Source organism: Coffea arabica, chromosome 10c, assembly GCF_036785885.1.
Source record: "Coffea arabica cultivar ET-39 chromosome 10c, Coffea Arabica ET-39 HiFi, whole genome shotgun sequence".
NCBI lineage: Eukaryota > Viridiplantae > Streptophyta > Magnoliopsida > Gentianales > Rubiaceae > Coffea > Coffea arabica.
The window spans coordinates 9,225,086-9,245,150 of NC_092329.1; the positions used below are offsets into that span (position 1 = coordinate 9,225,086).

At 36.6% G+C, this 20,065-nt stretch overlaps 1 protein-coding gene across 5 annotated transcripts in view; it reads left to right on the forward strand.

Annotated features, from left to right (window-relative positions):
- Positions 1-18,352, forward strand: part of LOC113714706 (BEACH domain-containing protein B) — a 40,303-nt gene extending 21,951 nt beyond the window's left edge. For 4 of the 5 annotated variants that reach the window (XM_072068917.1, XM_027238718.2, XM_072068918.1 and 1 more), the window contains 25 exons: positions 1,333-1,506; positions 1,683-1,843; positions 2,010-2,325; positions 2,411-2,840; positions 3,061-3,397; positions 3,520-3,708; positions 5,593-5,854; positions 6,003-6,194; positions 6,270-6,488; positions 6,570-6,740; positions 7,469-7,584; positions 7,765-8,229; positions 8,378-8,588; positions 9,777-9,998; positions 10,102-10,578; positions 10,648-10,989; positions 11,085-11,534; positions 12,216-12,262; positions 12,360-12,453; positions 12,551-12,757; positions 13,950-14,075; positions 14,182-14,550; positions 14,641-14,872; positions 16,700-17,465; positions 17,635-18,352. In XM_072068917.1, the coding sequence (XP_071925018.1) occupies positions 1,333-1,506; positions 1,683-1,843; positions 2,010-2,325; positions 2,411-2,840; positions 3,061-3,397; positions 3,520-3,708; positions 5,593-5,854; positions 6,003-6,194; positions 6,270-6,488; positions 6,570-6,740; positions 7,469-7,584; positions 7,765-8,229; positions 8,378-8,588; positions 9,777-9,998; positions 10,102-10,578; positions 10,648-10,989; positions 11,085-11,534; positions 12,216-12,262; positions 12,360-12,453; positions 12,551-12,757; positions 13,950-14,075; positions 14,182-14,550; positions 14,641-14,872; positions 16,700-17,382 (6,492 nt within the window). In that variant the 3' untranslated portion in view covers positions 17,383-17,465; positions 17,635-18,352. Of the gene's footprint in view, positions 1-1,332; positions 1,507-1,682; positions 1,844-2,009; positions 2,326-2,410; positions 2,841-3,060; positions 3,398-3,519; positions 3,709-5,592; positions 5,855-6,002; positions 6,195-6,269; positions 6,489-6,569; positions 6,741-7,468; positions 7,585-7,764; positions 8,230-8,377; positions 8,589-9,776; positions 9,999-10,101; positions 10,579-10,647; positions 10,990-11,084; positions 11,535-12,215; positions 12,263-12,359; positions 12,454-12,550; positions 12,758-13,949; positions 14,076-14,181; positions 14,551-14,640; positions 14,873-16,699; positions 17,494-17,634 lie in introns of all 5 variants that reach the window. The other variant, XM_027238721.2, reaches the window with a different exon arrangement.
- Positions 18,353-20,065: the final 1,713 nt, after the last annotated feature.

A 20,065-nucleotide genomic window follows, 5' to 3' on the forward strand; every position in this document is an offset into this window, starting at 1 on the left:
CATGTCTCAATGTAATACGTGGAATGTTTATTTGTGTATTTGCGCATATAGTGGTAACAGGTGGTTATACATTTCTCTTGTCAACTATCATTTGCCATTTGGTCTGATGCATTCTTCAGCTGATGCATATGGGTTGACCTTGCCAGCACCATTATTCATAATAGCTTTCCATCCATTCATGAAAATTTTGAGCCTATTAGAGGTTCATTATGTGTTCACATGGTAGTAAGAGAGATTAAGTTTCCAAGATTGCCTCTTGTATATTTAATGCCTACTGCTTTTGGACTGCATGGAAAAAACTAAAACTGATTTTTCCAAACATACTCCACTCTTCTTGTTAGAATTGATCTCTATCAAAACCTAGAAAGGAGAATATAGACTAGAAGACAACTTTGACAACTAGGTAAAGAAAACATTATCGCCCAAATCCAGCATGGCATGAATAATGATGAATAAGTTAATGTAAGAGTTGTGGTTTTGCTGGATTGGTCTTTTAGAATGCTAGTTGGAGAAACTCCATATCTGTGTTCACTGGTGGTATTCATCAAGTAATGACTGGATGCAAGTCGGAAATGTAAGATGAACTAGAAAACTGGTCCAGCATGGGTTTGGAAACTTAAATGTTTATATCACAAAAGTTTGAGAAAGAGACAGACTATGGCAACTCAGTGAAGAAAGTGTAAAGTGAGAATGCCTAATAATTTCTGGTGTTATATCTATCTTTCTCCCCCTAATTAGTTTTGAAAGGGTTATGATCTTGTAATGGCTATAAGTAAGGCTCTATGGAGATTTTTCTTTGCTATGTTCTTCATTATATACCTATTAATTCCAGTAGGAGCCTTCAAAAATATAATATAAATTCTCAACTCAACAGAGAGTATATTGACTAGGATTCTAGTTAATGTTGCCATTCAGACCTGTGATGAAAGCCACTTAGACTGCATCTCCATGCTTATCACATTTGTCTTACATATATAGCCTATGTTTTCTACCTACTATAGCTCTCTGCATATCAATGCTCTTTTTTTTTCATGTCCATATCCAATTTTAATTTTATTTTAGGCAGCACTCCGTGTATATATTTACATTCTCCATGTCCTCTTTGTTAATAATTTCTTTTGGCTGGATTTTTTTCCTTGTGATTGCACTAATTAAAGCGACAAAAGTTTTGTGCACAAGAAGGATCTGTTAGCAGCATATCTCTGTCTTTGTTTTTATCTGTGTGTCCCTGCCACTCTCTCTTGGCTGCTATGGATCTAAGTTTTGTTGTTAGATATCCTAATTTAGAAAATTGACCTTGTTACTCTGTAATGCTTTCTCTTTCACTTGCAGGGGGTCATGATCAAAACACCAGTACACTGGCCTTTGAATAAAGGATTTTCTTTTTCTTGTTGGCTCAGAGTAGAAAGCTTTCCTAGAAGTGGGACAATGAGTCTTTTTAGTTTTCTAACAGAAAGTGGAAGAGGGTGCTTTGCTGTTCTTGCAAAAGACTGGTTGATTTATGAGGTAAGACTCAGGTTTTCCCTGTTGTTACTTAGTTTGCATTTCTGTCAATGTAAGTTTACAGCTTGGATCTGGTTTCTTGTTTCAGATTATTTTTGGTTTGTGAACTCCATAAATCTCTGTGGCATGTCTATTCCTTAGCTTGTGGAATTATGATTATGTGTTTCACGTCTTTGCAGTCAAATAATCAAAAGCACCAGGCTGTGTCACTGCAAGTCAACCTTGTCAGAAAGAAATGGCATTTTCTGTGTTTGACACATACCATAGGCAGAGCATTTTCAGGGGGAAGCCAACTGAGATGTTTTGTTGATGGAGTTCTCGTCTCCTCAGAAAAGTGCAGGTGCTGTGCAATTGTATATGAAATTCAATTTTATGTATTAGGAGGAAGAAATTGCAGATTTAATTAAACAGATCATTCAAGTTCCCCCAGCCCTCCAAAGACACGGGCATTAGAAGGATTAAAACCTTGATAGATATTAACCTTTCTTTCATCTTTTTTTGGTCAGATATGCAAAAGTTAATGAAGTTTTGACTAGTTGCTCAATTGGTGCAAAACTCAACCTAAAATTGTACGAGGAAGATGATGCAATTTTCTCCATCAAGGATTCATCCCCTTTTTTTGGTCAGATAGGTCCAGTTTACCTGTTCAATGATGCCATTACTCCTGAACAAGTACAGGGTGTTTATTCCTTGGGACCAAGCTATATGTATTCCTTTCTTGATAATGAAGTTTCAGTTTCTGTGGATAATCCCTTGCCTGGTAGCATTCTTGATGCCAAAGATGGCCTCTCATCCAGAATAATATTTGGGCTTAATGCACAGGTTATTTTTCTGTTGCTTCATGTTTACTGGAAGTTTTTTATTTGTCTTTGGTCCTACAGAATTCTAAAAATTATATGTTTTTTAGGCGAGCAACGGAAGGACACTATACAATGTCTCTCCTTCACTGGAGCATTTGCCAGATGACCCATTTGAAGCTAATGTGTTGATGGGGACACAGCTCTGTTCCAGACGGTTGCTACAACAAATCATTTACTGTGTTGGTGGCGTATCTGTTTTTTTTCCACTTTTCACTCAGTCTGATTTATATGAACACACACAGAGTGAGAAATTTGGAGAAACTTTACTTACAACTATTACAAAGGAACGTTTAACTGCTGAAATCATTGAGCTTATAGCTTCTGTTCTGGATGAGAATTTGGCCAATCAGCAACAGATGCTTCTACTTTCTGGATTTTCTATATTGGGGTTTTTGCTTCAATCTGTTCCTCCCCAGCAGCTTAATTTGGAAACTTTGTCAGCTTTGAAGCATTTATTCAATGTCGTTGCGAATTCTGGTACATCTCATGAAATCTTTACTTCTTTTTGTACCTGTCTAGAAATGCTTGTACAGATTTCTCAGCGTCAATTTGCATTGTTATTGTGCCGACTGTATGTTTATTACCATAGATCTGAATATCACACGGATTCATGGGCTTCATTCTTCATTCTTTTACTTATTCTGAAGCTAGTTATAATATTTGCCCTTAGAGTTTTGTAATTTTAAATCTTTTATAGGCTTGTCTGATGCACTTGTTGAAGACGCTATATTCCATGTCTTTCTCAACCCCTTTATCTGGGTCTACACGGTGTACAAGGTGCAAAGAGAACTGTATATGTTTCTTATTCAACAATTGGATAATGATCCAAGGTTACTAAAGAGTCTGTGTAAGCTCCCTTGTGTTCTTGATATAATACGGAAATTTTACTGGACCAATGCAAAATCCAATTCTGTTATTGGAAGCAAGCAACTTTTGCTTCCTGGAACAAACCAAGTTATTGGAGAGAGACCTGACAGAGAAGAAGTTCATAAGATCCGTTTACTGTTACTGAGTCTCGGTGAGATGAGTCTCAGGTAGAGTATTCTCTTTCACCTGCTTGCTTCTTGTAGTTATACTGTTCAATTTGTTTCTCTTTAGTATTTTCATTTTAGTTTTATGAAAAATGATCGCCTTTGACATTATTTATGATATGCAGGCAGCATATTTCAGTGACAGACATAAAAGCATTGGTGGCTTTTTTTGAGACCAGTCAGGATATGGCATGCACTGAAGATGTTTTACACATGGTCATTCGTGCTGTTTCCCAGAAACCATTGCTTGCTTCCTTCCTGGAGCAGCTCAATTTGCTTGGTGGCTGTCACATTTTTGTCAATCTTCTTGAAAGGTATGGTGTATGTGGTTATGCAGTTGGATTTTTAGACCTCCAGTGAACTGCTGTGCCTCAACACCTTTTTACATTAACGGTCCTTTTCTAATTCTTTGTGTCATTTCACTGTATTCGGTTGGAGTTCTTTTTCATTTTTTTCACCTCATCATCGGTTTATTTAGCAATCTTGTCATTGTGATTGCATTGTTGGCTTTTCATATTCCGCTAACTTCTTTGAAAATTCCACACTTGTGTGTAATCTCTACTACAACAGTTTGTACTTGAGCAATGTATTCTACCAATATTTAAGCTGAACAAACATTTCAAAGAATTGAGAGATCTACAAGTGTTTCATTTAAGAAAGAGTGAGTCTACCGGTTTTCAGTGACTTTGGTTTTAATTTCTTTCCCATATAAAAGGAATATTCATTGGGGATAGAAGACAAGAATGATACCCCTTGAAGAAAAGTAAGTACTTTTTGTTAAGAGAATATAAGTATTCTTGTAGATAATAAATTAGTAAGGGTATTCTTGTAAGTAGTTTGTTAGGTTTGTACTCCTATAAATACTAGTTGGTCACTCATAATACGGTGACTAAATGTTTTCCTCCCAAGATACCTATTGTCATGGTATCAGAGCAAAAGTCCTAGGGTTAGGGTTAAACATCTGGCAAAAGTTTTGGTCATCGCGACTGTTCACATGATACTGTTCATCGCGACTGTTCACGCGGCACTGTTCACACGGAACTATTCATCGCGGTACTGTTCATGCGACACTGTTCACTGTTCACGCTTCTCTGTTCAATGTTCACTGTTCACGGCACTGTTCCGTCACTGTCATCTCGAGTTTTGACCCCGTCTTTGGTTCGACGTGCTATTCGTCATGGTTGAAAGGTTTGTTAATGCGGTTACCACTGACCAAATTGAATCGAGTTTTTCAGCACATGGGTCCTAGAAGACTGTTACTATATCTGAGGAAGATTATGTTAAATTCCTACAGTACCAAGCTACAAATCACGCATCTCTTCCCTCTGCTTCTTTAGCACAAAAAGGTAATGACTCATGGATTATATTTTCCGGGGCTACTGATCATATGGAATTTATTTATGTCAAAGAAAATATGTACTCGATATGTTGAGTGAAGTTGGGATGTTAGGTTGCCGACCTGTGGATACTCCTATGGATTCCAATGTGAAATTAACAGGAGATCAAGGTGTATTACTTGATGATCCTAAGCAATATCGAAGACTTGTAACTTTTTAACAGAAGAACCATAAAATGCACAAATGCAAAAACCCAATGACAGGAGGTGTGGATGACTTTTTTGTGCAGCAGTTTTGTATACATTAAGTGACATTGATAATGCCTCAAGTACCTCTCTGTCCCAAATTACTGCAAATGCTGCAAACTGAGTACACTACCATAGATTTTTTTACACTTAAATCTATAAAGACCCAAATATTTTGCTTACATGAGGTGCTGAGCATTATTTGCTATCCAAATTTAGGGCATTCCTTTGCATAGCTTTGTCACCTGTCCTTGCAACCTCGTTCTCTCTCCGATTTTGATGCTTTAGTGGTGTGTCTGAATGAAAATTGCCAATGTTCTCTATTTGAAGGTTGTTACCCCTCGTTATACTTTCTTGCTTCTGGATTTTAGAATGCTGCATGCACTTTTAAAATAATATTATTTGAACAAATCAAGAGTAGAATGATGGGAGAGATATACTGGATTTAGGTACTTTGGTAGTGGTTTGCTTTAGTTTGCTTTAGATTAGCTCGACTCTGAGGGGCTGCTGATGCATAGTTTAATTCTTGGAACAAGCAGCCTTTTTTTTTTTTTTTCGTATCAGCATGCAGATATACTCCAATCTAACTTTCTTAATTCCTACTTGTTTGTGACAGGGAATTTGAGCCCATTAGGTTGCTAAGCTTGCAGTTTATTGGAAGGCTTTTAGTTGGTCTTCCACCTGAGAAAAAAGGTTTGAAGTTTTTTAATATTGCTGTCGGAAGGTCCAAATCGCTTCAAGAGGGCTATAAGAAAGTCAGTTTAAGGATGCAGCCAATCTTTTCCATGATATCAGACAGGCTCTTTAAATTTCCACAGACGGATGTTCTGTGTGCAACACTGTTTGATGTTCTTCTTGGAGGTGCTAGTCCTAAACAGGTATAGCTGTCATATGAACTCCACTCCTCATTTTTGGTTGTTGTTGAGCTATGTTATTGCAATCATCTTTTTTCTGTGACTGTATAGTGAACTTGTGACACTCTGGAATGAATAGCTGAACGACTCTTTTTCGAACTTTTGTTTTCAGGTTTTGCAGAAACATAACCAGACTGAGCAGCAAAGAAGTAGCAGAAGTAATTCTCAGTTCTTCCTTCCTCAAATTCTGGGTCTCATTTTCAGATTTTTGTCAGGTTGCGAGGATGCAGTAGCAAGAATCAAAATAGTTGGCGATCTACTCGATCTTCTTGATTCAAATCCTTCCAATATTGAAGCTCTAATGGTACAGATATCATTGGTTACATTTACTTTTTGCCTTGGATGTACCATCCTCTTATAACTTTCTATATTCACATAGGAAAATGGATGGAATGCATGGTTGCTCGCATCTGTTAAACTTGATGTGGTTAAAAATTACCAAATGGATTCGCAAAGTCTCAATGACATTGAGATGAATGAGCGAATGTTTGTTAGGAGCTTATACTGCTGTGTTCTTTGTCACTACATTGTCTCTGTAAAAGGTGGTTGGCAACAGCTGGAGGAGACGATGAATTTTCTGCAGATGGAATGTGACCAAGTATGTCTCTCGTAATGCCTGATCAAGTAGAATATATGCATTGTCAAATAAATGTGAATAAGTATATTCCTTTTTCTGCAGGGCGGCATCTCATATCATTATTTCCTTCATGATGTCTATGCTGACATAACTCAGAGGCTAGTATCTATTGAAGAAAACATTTTTGCCTCTCAACCATGTCGAGACAATGTTTTGTATCTTCTAAAACTAGTTGATGACATGCTGATCTTTGAAGTTGATCATAAGATTCCGGTATGTGGGGTTTTAGATTTCATCTTTTGTGCTGTTACTGAATCATCCTTTGTTCATTCTTTTTAATTCTACTTTGTGTTCCACATCATTGCATAAAGCATTGCTGGATTTCTGCTGCAAAAGATGTAACCCTGTTATTCTTTTTCATAGTGTACTAGGAGGAATTTCAGGCATTTTTGAAGTTATTATTGTCGTTGCAAAATTTAGAAGTAGCCATAGGATCATCAGATAAAGCAAGTGGTGATTGTGAGCTTACTCCTTAATTGGTATCATTATCACATTGAACATTACTTTATTTTCCTTGATTAGTTAAGCATCTAATATGGCTATTAATACTATTATTCACTATTGGAGTCGACTATAAGCATGAGTACACATGAAGATTGCTTTGTTTGTCATTAGTTCCTGTAGAAGTTAGATGTCTATGAGACTTCGTACTAATTGCTTCGCTTGATTTTTTGCTTGGATTTCCTTTCAGTTAATTAATTATCATTTTTCCCACACAAACCTGAATTCCAATTTAAAATGGTGAAGAAACAACTTTGTTTAGCCATTATTCTGTCTGTATCTTTGTCGCTGGCATGACGAGTGAATCTTCTGATTATTTCCTCAAAGCTTTTTCACTAGACCTGCATATCTATCTTTACCTTGTATCCAAATGCAAAAGAAAGGAAGAAACAGAAGAAAGAAAAGTAAAACCTTGCTCTTTGCTCTGTGCTTACTCTCAGTTTCCAACAAATGGCTCTGGATATCCTCCTGACTTTCTTGAAATAGAAAATCGCAAAGATGTTGGCTCTGTTTTATCTGAAGCCCTTCAAGGAGAACCCCGTGATGACTTATCCAGGTACCCTCGAATTCTTCTGTTTCCACCCCCCCCCCGCCCACTCCCACCCAAAACCACAAAAAAAAAAAAAAAAAACAGATGCTGGAGCTTCTGTTTGGTAACTATCCATGATGTGCCAACATCCCTTCTAATCAAACTTCCTGTGGTTAACTTGTTAATTTTGTGCATATGTTTCTTCAGAAACCCATGGATGCAACAGCAAGATGATTCCATACAAGATGAGAAAACTGATGATGAATGGTGGATTATGTATGACAATATTTGGATTATTATCAGTATGATGAATGGCAAAGGCCCAAGCAAAGCATTGCCCAGATCTTCATCAACATCAATTCCATCTTTCAGCCAACGCGCCCGTGGCTTGGTGGAGTCACTCAATATCCCTGCTGCAGAAATGGCTGCAGTAGTTGTATCTGGGGGAATTAGTAATGCATTAGGTGGGAAGCCAAATAAAACTGTTGATAAGGCGATGCTGTTAAGAGGGGAGAAGTGTCCAAGGATTGTTTTCCGGCTTATGATTCTCTATCTTTGTAAATCCTCACTTGAAAGGGCATCTCGATGTGTCCAGCAGTTTATTCCTCTTCTTCCTAGTCTTCTGACAGCTGATGATGAGCAAAGCAAGAACAGAGTGCAACTTTTCATATGGTACAGTTTGATGCCTCATAGATTTAGATTGGTCAACAAATAATCAAGAGTTTTGTGGTGCATTGGCTTGCTTGAGTTAGTATGCTAGTACTTTCCTGACTTCTTTTGCTCTTGGAGAACTTGTGACAATTGGTTGGCTTCTGTGCAGGGCGTTGCTTGCTGTTAGGTCTCACTATGGGATATCCGATGATGGCGCTCGAATCCATGTTCTCTCTCACTTGATTCGAGAAACGGTCAATTGCAGTAAGTTGGTACTTGCTTCCAGTATGAGCAGAGATGACTCGTCAGACTTGGGTGGCAATCCAAAAGAACCAAGTGCCATTCACAATTTAATTCAAAAGGATCGAGTTATTGCTGCGGTACTTGCCTCACTTTTTCCTAGCCTTATTTAAATAAGTTATGTGATCTGTTCTATATTCATTTTGCCTGTAGGTTCCATGCCGGTGTTGCTTGATAGAAAAAGAATTTCATTCTTGCTACGTCCCCAAGCTTCTTTGACAATTTTTTTGACATTCTGAACTGGTTTTCGTTTGCATAAATTATACTCGATCTTCTAAAAAAAATTAATGAAGTATAACACTTTTTGATCGTTTACAAAAACATAAGCAGGTTTAAGGAATTAAGCCAGGAATTTTGTAGTTTGTTCAGAAATACAAACAGTATAGCTATAGATTGTACTAATAGTATGGGCTTGATTTTGTTGTTTGGAGAAGGTAAATTAGTTGTATAAATGAGGCACCAAAGGATGCAATATAACACCACAGGTGCTGACAATATTTATGGAATGGAATGCTTTATTCAGAAGGTAAGGAACTAGTAATATTAGGTTGTGAAGTGTGTTGAATATATCATAAGTTAATTGAAATTTGCTCTGTGAGTTTTATATGGTCATAAATAAGAGCTTTCTGACATTTGTGCCCTCAAATTCTGATACAAAGGTTGGAAAAAAATTTTAAGCTATCAACAAAGAACCATTGGAGGGTATTCAGATAAAACATGACTGTTATGGATAAAAGAGAATGTATTGTATATTATTACTGTTTCCATTCTGAAACTTATAATTAATGTTTCAACATTGTTTTGTGGTAAATGTAATGGCTGAGAAGTTTAGTGACTTTTCATTTATGCCCAAGATTAAGTTGTATGGTGAAATAGGAACATAGGAGTGATGTCAAAAGACAATCCAGAGGACTGACTACATACCTTCCACAACTAATCATCCTTAATTAGCCAAGCCTCTCCATCAGCCCAATGCTTGTTGCTTGTATATAGAGTTTACTTTATTTCCACACTTAACAATAATGTCCTGATTCCTGATCCCCAAAAAGAATTTCACACTTGTATATTAAGAAGAATTCTGTATTCAACTCTTGAAAATCTAATTTAAATTTGGCATCGAAGTTTGGCAAAAGGATCATATGAGAGAATATTGTATGATAAAAGAAAGTATGTGCCGATTCAGGAACTGCAGATGATAGCAAGCTAATTGTGTTATTGTTGCAATTGCTCTGAATCTTATCTTCAAATTTGAGCGTTGCACTTTTTAGGTTGCTGATGAAATGAAGTACATAAAAGGTTCAACAGCAGATCGGACTAGGCAATTAGATGATCTCCGCTTTAGAATGGATGAAGTGTTAAATTCAGAGTCTAATCAACAGAGAGTTTTTGAAGATGAGACACAGAGTAATTTAAGTTCCATTCTTGCTTCCGATGATGGTAGAAGAGCTTCTTTCCAGCTTGCCTGTGACGAGGAGCAGCAGAGTATCGCTGTAAGCCAACAGAATCTGTGTCAAGTTGTTGCCTTTGTAATTGCTTTTCTAAATGGTTATACATTTGAGGATTGCTTATGTGTTCAAAATTTTGCTTTATTAGGAAAAGTGGATACATATGTTTCGGTCTCTAATTGACGAGAGAGGTCCATGGTCTGCTAAAACGTTTCCAAACAATTCTATAACACATTGGAAACTCGACAAGACAGAAGATGGATGGCGTCGAAGGCAGAAGTTGAGACGTAACTATCGGTTTAATGAAAAGCTTTGTTATCCCTCAAGCAACTTCCCAAACTCTGATGCCCTTTCTACTGTTAGTGATGCCAAAACTGGTTTTGGTGCACATATTCCTGAGCAGATGAAGCGTTTCTTACTCAAAGGAATTCGCAAAATTACAGATGAAGGGACCTCAGAAATGAGTGATAATGATGCTGAATCTAGCAATCCAAAGGCCTCAACCCCAGAAGATTTGACAGACAGACAGTATCCTGAGACAGAGAAAGACAGTAGCAATCTGAAGGACATTGTACAGGACAGAAAAGATTCTTCCAACTTAACATCAGAATCAGAAAATAATGAGGTATGACATATGAAGTTATGTGGAATAGCAAATATGCATCTGCATTTCTAACCTTGGAGTAATATTCAGGTCCTTAAATCTGTTCCCTGTGTTCTTGTAACACTGAAGAGAAAATTTGCTGGACGTTTGGCTGTGATGAAGAACTACCTTCACTTCTTTGGAGAGTTTTTAGTTGAAGGTACTGGAGGTTCATCTGTTTTTAAGAATTTTGACTCCTCAGGTAACCTAGATCATAAAAGTCATGATCAGTTGGGGGTAGTTGACAAGCAGAAGTTCTATAAGTTTCCTATCGGTTCAGATTTGAGTTCTGAAAGAGGAAGTGTCTTGGATCGCATTAATGCTGTTCAAGATGACATTCTTCAAAAGCAATACAAAGACATTAAGCGCCACAGAAGATGGAACATTTCGAAGGTGTTGACACTGTAAATGTTCAACTGTTAGATTTTAAGATAATTGCATGCCTATAATACGAACTTTGCTTTTCTAATTTGTGCTGCTGATTATAGATTAAGGCTGTTCATTGGACTCGATATCTGCTCCGATACACTGCGATTGAGGTTTTCTTCAACAACTCTGTTGCTCCAGTGTTCTTCAACTTCTCCTCACAAAAGGATGCAAAAGATGTTGGGAACCTAATTGTAGCAACCAGAAATGAATCCATAACTCCAAAGGGATACAAGGACAAGAGTGGAGCTATTTCCTTTGTTGATAGACGTGTAGCACTGGAGATGGCTGAAACGGCCAGAGAGAGCTGGAGGAGAAGAGATATTACAAATTTTGAGTATTTGATGATTCTCAACACACTTTCTGGGAGATCTTATAATGATTTGACTCAGTATCCTGTATTTCCTTGGGTATTAGCTGATTATTCATCTGAGAGTCTTGATTTCAATAAGTCGTCAACTTTCAGAGACCTTTCAAAACCTGTTGGAGCATTAGATTTGAAACGCTTTGAGGTTAGTTAAACTCTCTTCTGTTCAATCAATGATCACCACTGTAACTTCCTCATCAGTTATGGAATTTAAGAAGGAAAAGAAAAACAAAAGAAAGCTACCAAAAATGAAGATTTTTTCAGGCGTTCACTTATATCAGCATATTGTTTAAAGGTTTAAACTTCTATCCATAGTTCAATTATAACACAATTGAATAGTCATTGTTGTCAAAATGCAAGTTTGATTCTTTACTTTTGTGTAATACTTATCTTCTATTTGTTGTCCTAATAAACCTAATGCCAGAAAAGACTTTTCGTGATCTTTCTTGAAGCAAAGTTCAATGTTCCAAATGTGGCCTAGAAGATTAGGGTATGACAGAGTTGTTACCTTATGCTTAAGACTACCTTATCATGGTCATCTTTAGGCTAGATGTACTCTCTCTCTCTCTCTCTCTCTCTCTTTCTTTCACACACACACACACACGCTCACATTTTTCGGCTTGTGCATTTGTCACAAGTGCTGTAGTGTGAACTTAATTTGGATCTTTTTGCTGTTTGGCATGCTCTAATTCATTATTTAGGACCTTTTGAAAATCTAACCAACCTTATTGGCAATATACTGTGGGATGATACTTATTTAATTATACTTTGCAACAATCAGTGACTTTTAGCCTCCCACACCAATTTTTTACTCTCATCTCCGTAGGTTTTTGAGGATAGATACCGAAACTTCTGTGATCCTGATATTCCAAGGTACTTTCCAACAAAATGGAACATTTCATTGCTTGTAAATAATAACTTCAGACCTGGGTTTAATAATTTTGTTGGATAATTCTGTTTTTTCTTACAGTTTCTACTATGGTTCTCATTACTCAAGTATGGGAATTGTACTCTTTTACCTTCTTAGATTGGAGCCATTCACTGCTCTTCACCGTAATCTGCAGGTACTATATGAATACCTACTTAATACTTCTGTTACAACTGCATCATTTTGTTTTAAGCTATTGCATTTTAAGTATAAATTTCACTGTCCTTTGTTAGGGTGGTAAATTCGACAATGCAGACCGACTTTTTCAAAGCATTGAGGGCACGTACAAGAACTGTCTTTCAAATACTAGTGATGTGAAGGAGTTGATTCCTGAATTTTTTTACATGCCTGAATTTCTTGTCAATACAAATTCTTATCATTTCGGTGTGCGCCAAGATGGAGAACCCCTAGGTGATGTTTTGCTCCCCACTTGGGCCAAGGTACGTAAGTAAGATGTGCATATTTACATAGATTTTTGTATCTCAGTATGAAAGAACCAGGATCTGATTGATTAAGTGATTTACTCAGTAGCCTACTAGAGCTTTTCAAGAATTAACAATTGGACTTCTGAGTGAAGATACTGTAGCTTTGTAAGTGTCAACACTGGAACATAAAATTTGCAGTAATAATAAAAAGTCCATGACTTGCACTGTTATGAGGATTGAAGTTGCTCTGCACCCCAAAGGCCTATTTGACGCCTCAGCTTGTCAGGCATCAAGATATGCATTAGTGTACTCTTAACCAAACTAAAAATTGAATGATACTAGTTTTTTAAGATTCATTTGCTTGGAAGGTTGTTGGCAAATTGAAACGAAACTCAGTAATAATTCCATTTTGAAGAAATTGGAATTAAAATGGTTAGCTTATATCCTAATATTCTGGACCACCATTTCACGATATTTGACACACATTTCCCACTTATTTGTACTAGGAGATAAAATTTGTAAGGGTATCTTCCCCAACTGCAACACCATCACAAAGCCTCCAGTAGCTCTCAATTCCCAATTATGTCAGCACCTTGAACACTAGAATTGCACTAAATCACTGAAAGCAACTGTACATAGTTGCACAATTCAGATGTTACTTTCAATTGGTGATTCCAACGACACCAACTTACTCATTAGTAAAGCTGAAGTCAATGAGGGTACTAGCATTGAGCTAAAGGCAAATGTAGAGGATGGAGCCTTGTTTGGTAGAGGTATTGTTTGGGTAAATCATCCTTTTAGTTGGGAATGGATAGGGGTTGGAAGACAGGAAGAGCTGCTTCAATTTGCAATGGCAGGTCTAGATGTCATTTGATCTTCTTTTTGTTTGAAGTTGTTGCAAGTATATGATTCCATTCGAAATTTCAATATAAAAGGAGAATGTGAGCTAATAACTACTCCAGGGAGTCTTTTATTTGCATCAAATTTTGTTGGACTATGAGGTGAGAAGTACAATGACCTGAACAAGGCTATTACCCGATATTGTGCAATAGAGATGATTTTGATGAAGAATAGGCTCTCTTTGCCCCTTTTCTGCTTCTATCTGGGAAAAGAAATGTTCTTTTAGTACAATGGTTCTGTTTCCATATTCATTTATGTTGTCATATAAAAGAGAAATAGTTAGGTGTTCCTTTAAATTGCTTTACAGGGCTCAGCTGAGGAATTCATAAGTAAAAATCGAGAGGCTCTTGAAAGTGAATATGTTAGCTCAAACCTTCATCATTGGATTGATTTGGTATTTGGATACAAGCAGCGTGGTAAACCAGCAGTTGAGGTATATGGAGATCAAGATCCACCTGACTAAACTTGAAGTAAATTTTTTTTTTAAGATTTAATACTATTTCATACTTGCTAATGTTTTCGAGATATAATTTCTACAGGCAGCGAATGTCTTTTATTATTTAACTTATGAAGGTGCTGTTGATCTGGATACTATGGATGATGAATTGCAAAGGTCTGCCATAGAAGATCAGATTGCCAATTTTGGTCAGACACCAATTCAAATTTTTCGTAAGAAACATCCTAGAAGAGGCCCACCAATTCCAATTAGTCATCCTCTTAAATTTGCTCCCGCTTCTATCAATTTGACTTCCATAGCCTCAAGTTCAAGTAATTCAGCGGCTGTTTTATATGTTCAAGTCTTGGACTCGAGTATTGTTCTTGTGAATCAGGGACTAACCATGTCAGTCAAGATATGGTTGACAACCCAGTTGCAGTCTGGTGGGAATTTCACCTTCTCTGGCTCTCAGGTTCATGTGCTGGCTTAAATGAATGAAATCAAAGAAATTTAGCATTATGCAAAATATCCACAACGTGTTTGACTAGTCATTTTAACGCAGGATCCCTTTTTTGGAGTTGGTTCTGATGTGCTTTCTCCACGTAAAATTGGCAGTCCTTTGGCTGAAACTCTTGAACTTGGCGCACAGTGCTTTTCAACTTTGCAGATGCCATCTGAAAATTTTTTGATATCATGTGGCACCTGGGAAAACAGTTTTCAGGTAATATCCTTGGCTGATGGAAGAATGGTGCAAAGTATTAGGCAGCATAGAGACATTGTCAGCTGTATAGCAGGTAATTTGATCATATCTGTCTATAGAACAGTTTTCTAATTCAAATTGAACTACAACACTGGCATGTGCAATCTTCTAGTTACAAGACAAAAACAAAATGAAGTTTTTTTAGTGCTTTCGGCTGAGGGTTCATTGAGACTTAAAATTTGATACAAAAAAGTCTCTTGAGGATGTATGGTGTAAACGTTAAATACGTAACAGATCAGTATTTTGAGCTATCGTTTAGTTGTTTACCTGCTTCTTTGTCACCTTGATAAAAGCATTGTGGAATCTGAATACAATCAAAAGTGTACCTGTATCTATTTCAAGTCAAAATGGAACAATCATCTGTTATTTGATTATTGATGAAATCCTTGGTTCTTTGAAATTCTTGATTCTGATATTTGAACCACCTCGCCTGAGGTAAAAGATGATTTCAACAATTCTATTAACATATTTGTTTGCCACGATTTTTTTTGAAACTGCTTCAATCCAAATGCAATTTATTCAGGTCCTTCAGTTGACAATGCCAATTGAGCAAGACATCATCATCTCTTTTTGGATGAGACTTGCTTATTTGCATAATGGAGGTCGCCCTGGAGATGCTAATTGGAGACGTATAGCATTAACATTATTTAAAGCTAATTTTTTCATTTTACGTGAAAAAACCTTCAGTCATTTGTTTCAGTAATTTGTTCCTGGTAAGGTGAGTGGGTGAGGAACGAATAATCGAAGTTCAGCAAAAGTGGAAAACGAATTATTAACGCTGTGTTTGGTAGTTGGCAATATGAGGAAAAAAGAAAAGAAAGGAAGAGAACCCTAAGTTTTCTTGATTTTGGGAGATTTAGTAGTAAAATGATGGGAGAAAAAAGAGACACGGGGAATGAATTTTAGGGCTGCAGTTCAAAAGGTTTTGTCCCCAAATTGGTAAGAAAAGGAGAGAAAACTGGGGAAAGGCTTGTGTAAGTTTTCAAAGTACCAACCATGCCCAAAACATTGTAAAAGGAAATTGCATTGATTTGTATGTTCCAAATCATACTCTTTCTTTCCTAAACTCCCAAACAAGATGAGAACTTGTTTTTTCATTTCTCTCATAACTGAAGTATTTTTTGTTTGCGCTTTATTTCCTAAAATTGCAAAATAGACACAATTTGAAGGATAAAATGTGCTTTTTTTTTTTTGTTGGGGGAGTTTTTTGGTTTTGGTGTTTGTGGGGGGGGGGGGGGGGGGGGACATTATGTGCCCCAGGCAAGTGCATGATTCAGGTAGGTGAAAATTGGGAACTTTCATTATCTCATTTAGTAGGACCTATCTTTATTTCTTTTTCCCTGAGACTGAGTTCCAAGTTTAAGCTTTTCCTTGAATATGTGTTTATGATATCTGTCATTCTTCTGAAGTTTGTAGTTTGTGCATGCAGTTATACAATTTACAAGTTTCAGAAAAAGCAAACGCAAGAAACATAGATTGCACACATCATCTCTCACAAACTATGGATACCAAATTGGACTAGTTTATGCTTGAGTTATTGATATCATGTGTGAATCCATTATTACAAATTGTCTTCTTCCCACATATCATATTTAGATATGAGCATTTCATCTGGTCTAATTCCTGATATTTCAAAACCAGATGTTTAAGTGAACTGGCATTTTCGAAGTTAGGAGAATTGAAGTGAGCAAATATTCTGTTACAATGATTTTTGATAATGTAATAAGAAAATGTTCTATCAAGGCATTATCCAAGTAAAGTGAGATTATCTGCTATCTATCAAACAAGTGGTGTAGTGACTATTTTGCTGTTCTAGTTTCAGAATTATTCAATCTCATAAAAGTTTCTCAAAATGTTGCAGTCACATCTGATGGAAGTATTCTTGTTACTGGAAGTTATGACACAACAGTTATGGTGTGGGAAGTTAATCGTCTTAGGGCCACTGAGAAGCGAGTTAGAAATGCACAAGCTGAGCTCCCTCGGAGAGACTCCGTAATTGCTGAAACTCCATTTCATATTTTGTGTGGACATGATGACATAATCACATGCTTGTTCGCAAGTGTCGAACTTGATATAGTTATTAGTGGATCAAAAGATGGCACCTGTGTTTTCCATACTCTGCGGGAAGGTCGATATGTAAGATCTCTTCAGCATCCATCTGGCTGTGCAATATCGAAGCTCGTTGTATCTCGCCATGGACGGATTGTTGTTTATGCTGACGATGATCTGAGTTTGCATCTCTATTCAATTAACGGGAAACACATTTCTTCCTCTGAATCCAGTGGTCGCCTGAACTGCATGGGGTTGAGTAGCTGCGGTCAGTTTTTAGTTTGTGCTGGAGACCAAGGACAGATTGTTGTATGGTGCATGTATACACTGGAAGTGGTGAGAAGATACACTGGTATTGGAAAAGTAATAACTTCACTAACTGTAACCCCGGAAGAATGTTTCATAGCTGGGACAAAAGATGGAAGTCTTCTTGTCTATTCCATTGACAATCCTCAACTTCGAAAAAGTAATGTTCCTCGTAATTTGAAAACATAATATTCTGCAGTTGATATAGTCGATGTTGAGAGTCTCAGAATTTTGGACCGGAGTCTATGATTGGAGAATGTTGGAAGTTCAAGGTGCGTTGCTCTCAATTACATATTACAGGTTACTATGTTCTCTGATTGCATTCTTTTGATTCATCATGCAAACGTTTCATTTCACTTGGCGCTGATTAACTACCTATTCTTCTTGCTATTAATTTCGTTTTTTTTTTCTTTTTTCTTTTTCCCTTGTTTTGGGCTTTAGATATCTACTTCAGCTGACTTCAGAATTCTCCCAAGCTTCCAGATAGTGAGCGTACATGTCCATAATAGCTGCGGATTATCTACACCTACATTTCAGCTTGTGGAAATTGTTCACGATAAAGAGGATGAGAGTCCTTCAGCAGCAATTTAAAATTCCCACCTGATAATGCAGCATCTACGCTTACATTGCAGCTCCTTGGGGAAAATGTGGTTACTAAAACGAGGTGGAGAAAATGACAAGCGGTGATTTTGAATCATCTCAGAGTCCATGTGAAAATATTGAATTGCTGATCATACAACTGCATTCACCCTTATTGCACCTGGATGCATGCGAGGAGACTTGGGTGTTTAATAATGTACACTATATTCTTCACATCAGAGGCCAGAACTACACCATAATACGGATAGGTGATTTTGTCTATCGTACCCCAATCTTGGAGGTAAATTTTGTGGAAATTGAACCAGCCAAATGTGTGCTGGATCAACAGTTTCTTGTTAACCTCATATGATTTTTCTGTATATAGGGCATCGATCAAGTGCTCCAATAGTAGAATCGTACTTCATACCAAAGCCTATAATCTGCAGAAAGAACATTGCCCACATCAAAACCTATAGGTTGAACACTGAAGGCTAAACCCCTTTCACTGTGTTATTGACTCAGATGTTCATCAAAGTTCCGTTAGATCAGTTATTGCAAGTAATACTACTGTTTTACTTTCTGTTGTGGTGGCTTGAAACTGCGTACTGTTTGTGCCATTAAGTACTTGCTTTGTTGTGCTTCTTTAATTAACCTAGCATTTCTACATCGGTCCAAGGTGGTGGTGTAATAACCCATGGGAATACAAGTAATCGGCAGCACCTAAATTAGAATAAATCTATACAATATATAAGGGGAGATGTTTGGGGGACGGGGGGGGGGGGGGGGGGGGGGGGGTTGGTGTAAACATGATTTGTCACTTTTTAACTACGGGTATAACTATCAGTATAATAACGTGTACCTTGACACTTAAGAAGGAGTAGCAAAAGTTCTTTTCTCATCTCTAAAAAGGCCTAAAGCATATATGTTAAGACTATTACAATGATTCATATTATCGGATTTTCTTACACAAAAGGAGCACAATTGAAACAAGATAATTGGTTAGTCCAGCATCTTTGGTTTCGTTTTTAAATTACTTGGTTCTTTCTCTCAACAATTTAATAAGTTAAAGTTCTATAGAGATGGATCTTATTATAAGGATCAATAAACCAAATAGTAATTGAAACAAAAAAGAAAAAAAATAAACGAAAAAACAGGTACCAGATTCTAAACAAATAAAGATAATTGTTTAAAAAAAATTCTCTAACGGGTATATGCCAAAGGTGATTTAATCATTTGATAATGAAGAATGTGGTACATTTTGACAAATTGGCTTAAAATAACCATAATGACTTTGACAAAGTGGTTTAACATAATGAGAATAACTTTTGAAGTCATTAGGAGCATGAATAATATTAGCAAACCACTATGTAGGATAAGCCCCAGGAGTGTTGAACTAGGGTAATTTTGGTGTTTAAATTTCATTCTTCAGTAGGGCAAAATAAATCAACTTGTTAGTAATTACCACTATGTATTCCACATTTACAATAATTTGGGCACAAGTTGGATGAATATCTAATTTGGACGTGCATACTTTGCTTGCTATGATTAAAGAAAAGATTTAAAAGTCAAAACAAATGACTTGGTTATTCATTGAAAAATTGATAATGCCATTTAATGAGGACTATTTATATAATTGTTGACCTTGGTATTCCACTTTGTTTTAGCATCATATTAGCATATAAGTATATGCTTTGTTGTTTGATTTGTGCTTTTGACTTTGAAATATTTCTTTTTTAGGTTTCTTCTAATTACTCACTAACAAACCTTAAGGTTAAGAGCAATACAATGATGAAAATTTGTTAGCGAGTTCTTATTATATTGTTTAATACCTTTTTGCCCATACTATTGTACCAATATAGTCTTTTTCTGCACAGATTTTACAGTTATAATCACTTCCAGCTAGACCCGTGTGTGAGAGTCTAACAGTGCAATTATGTGACATGAACTTTCAAAAACAAATTTTGACCACCGAAAGAAAGCAATGTGATTTTTGTATCAAGTTGGAGTATTTAAAACAAAAACAAAAAAAAAAAATCTTTTGAATCTGCAACATTGATTGCCTTGATCTCCGTTATTTCTTTCAACGAGATGGTTGTTTTTCTCAATGAAACTCATCTAAATATCCAAAACATGCGTACTTTATATCAGTCACAATAACATGAATATGTTATCATGTCCATATATATATATATATATATATATATAGAAAATGATATATCGTATATACATAAAGAGGTCTTGGGCTTTGATGCCCATATCTTTTCCCTGTTTATTAATGTCATTCTTGTCCTCC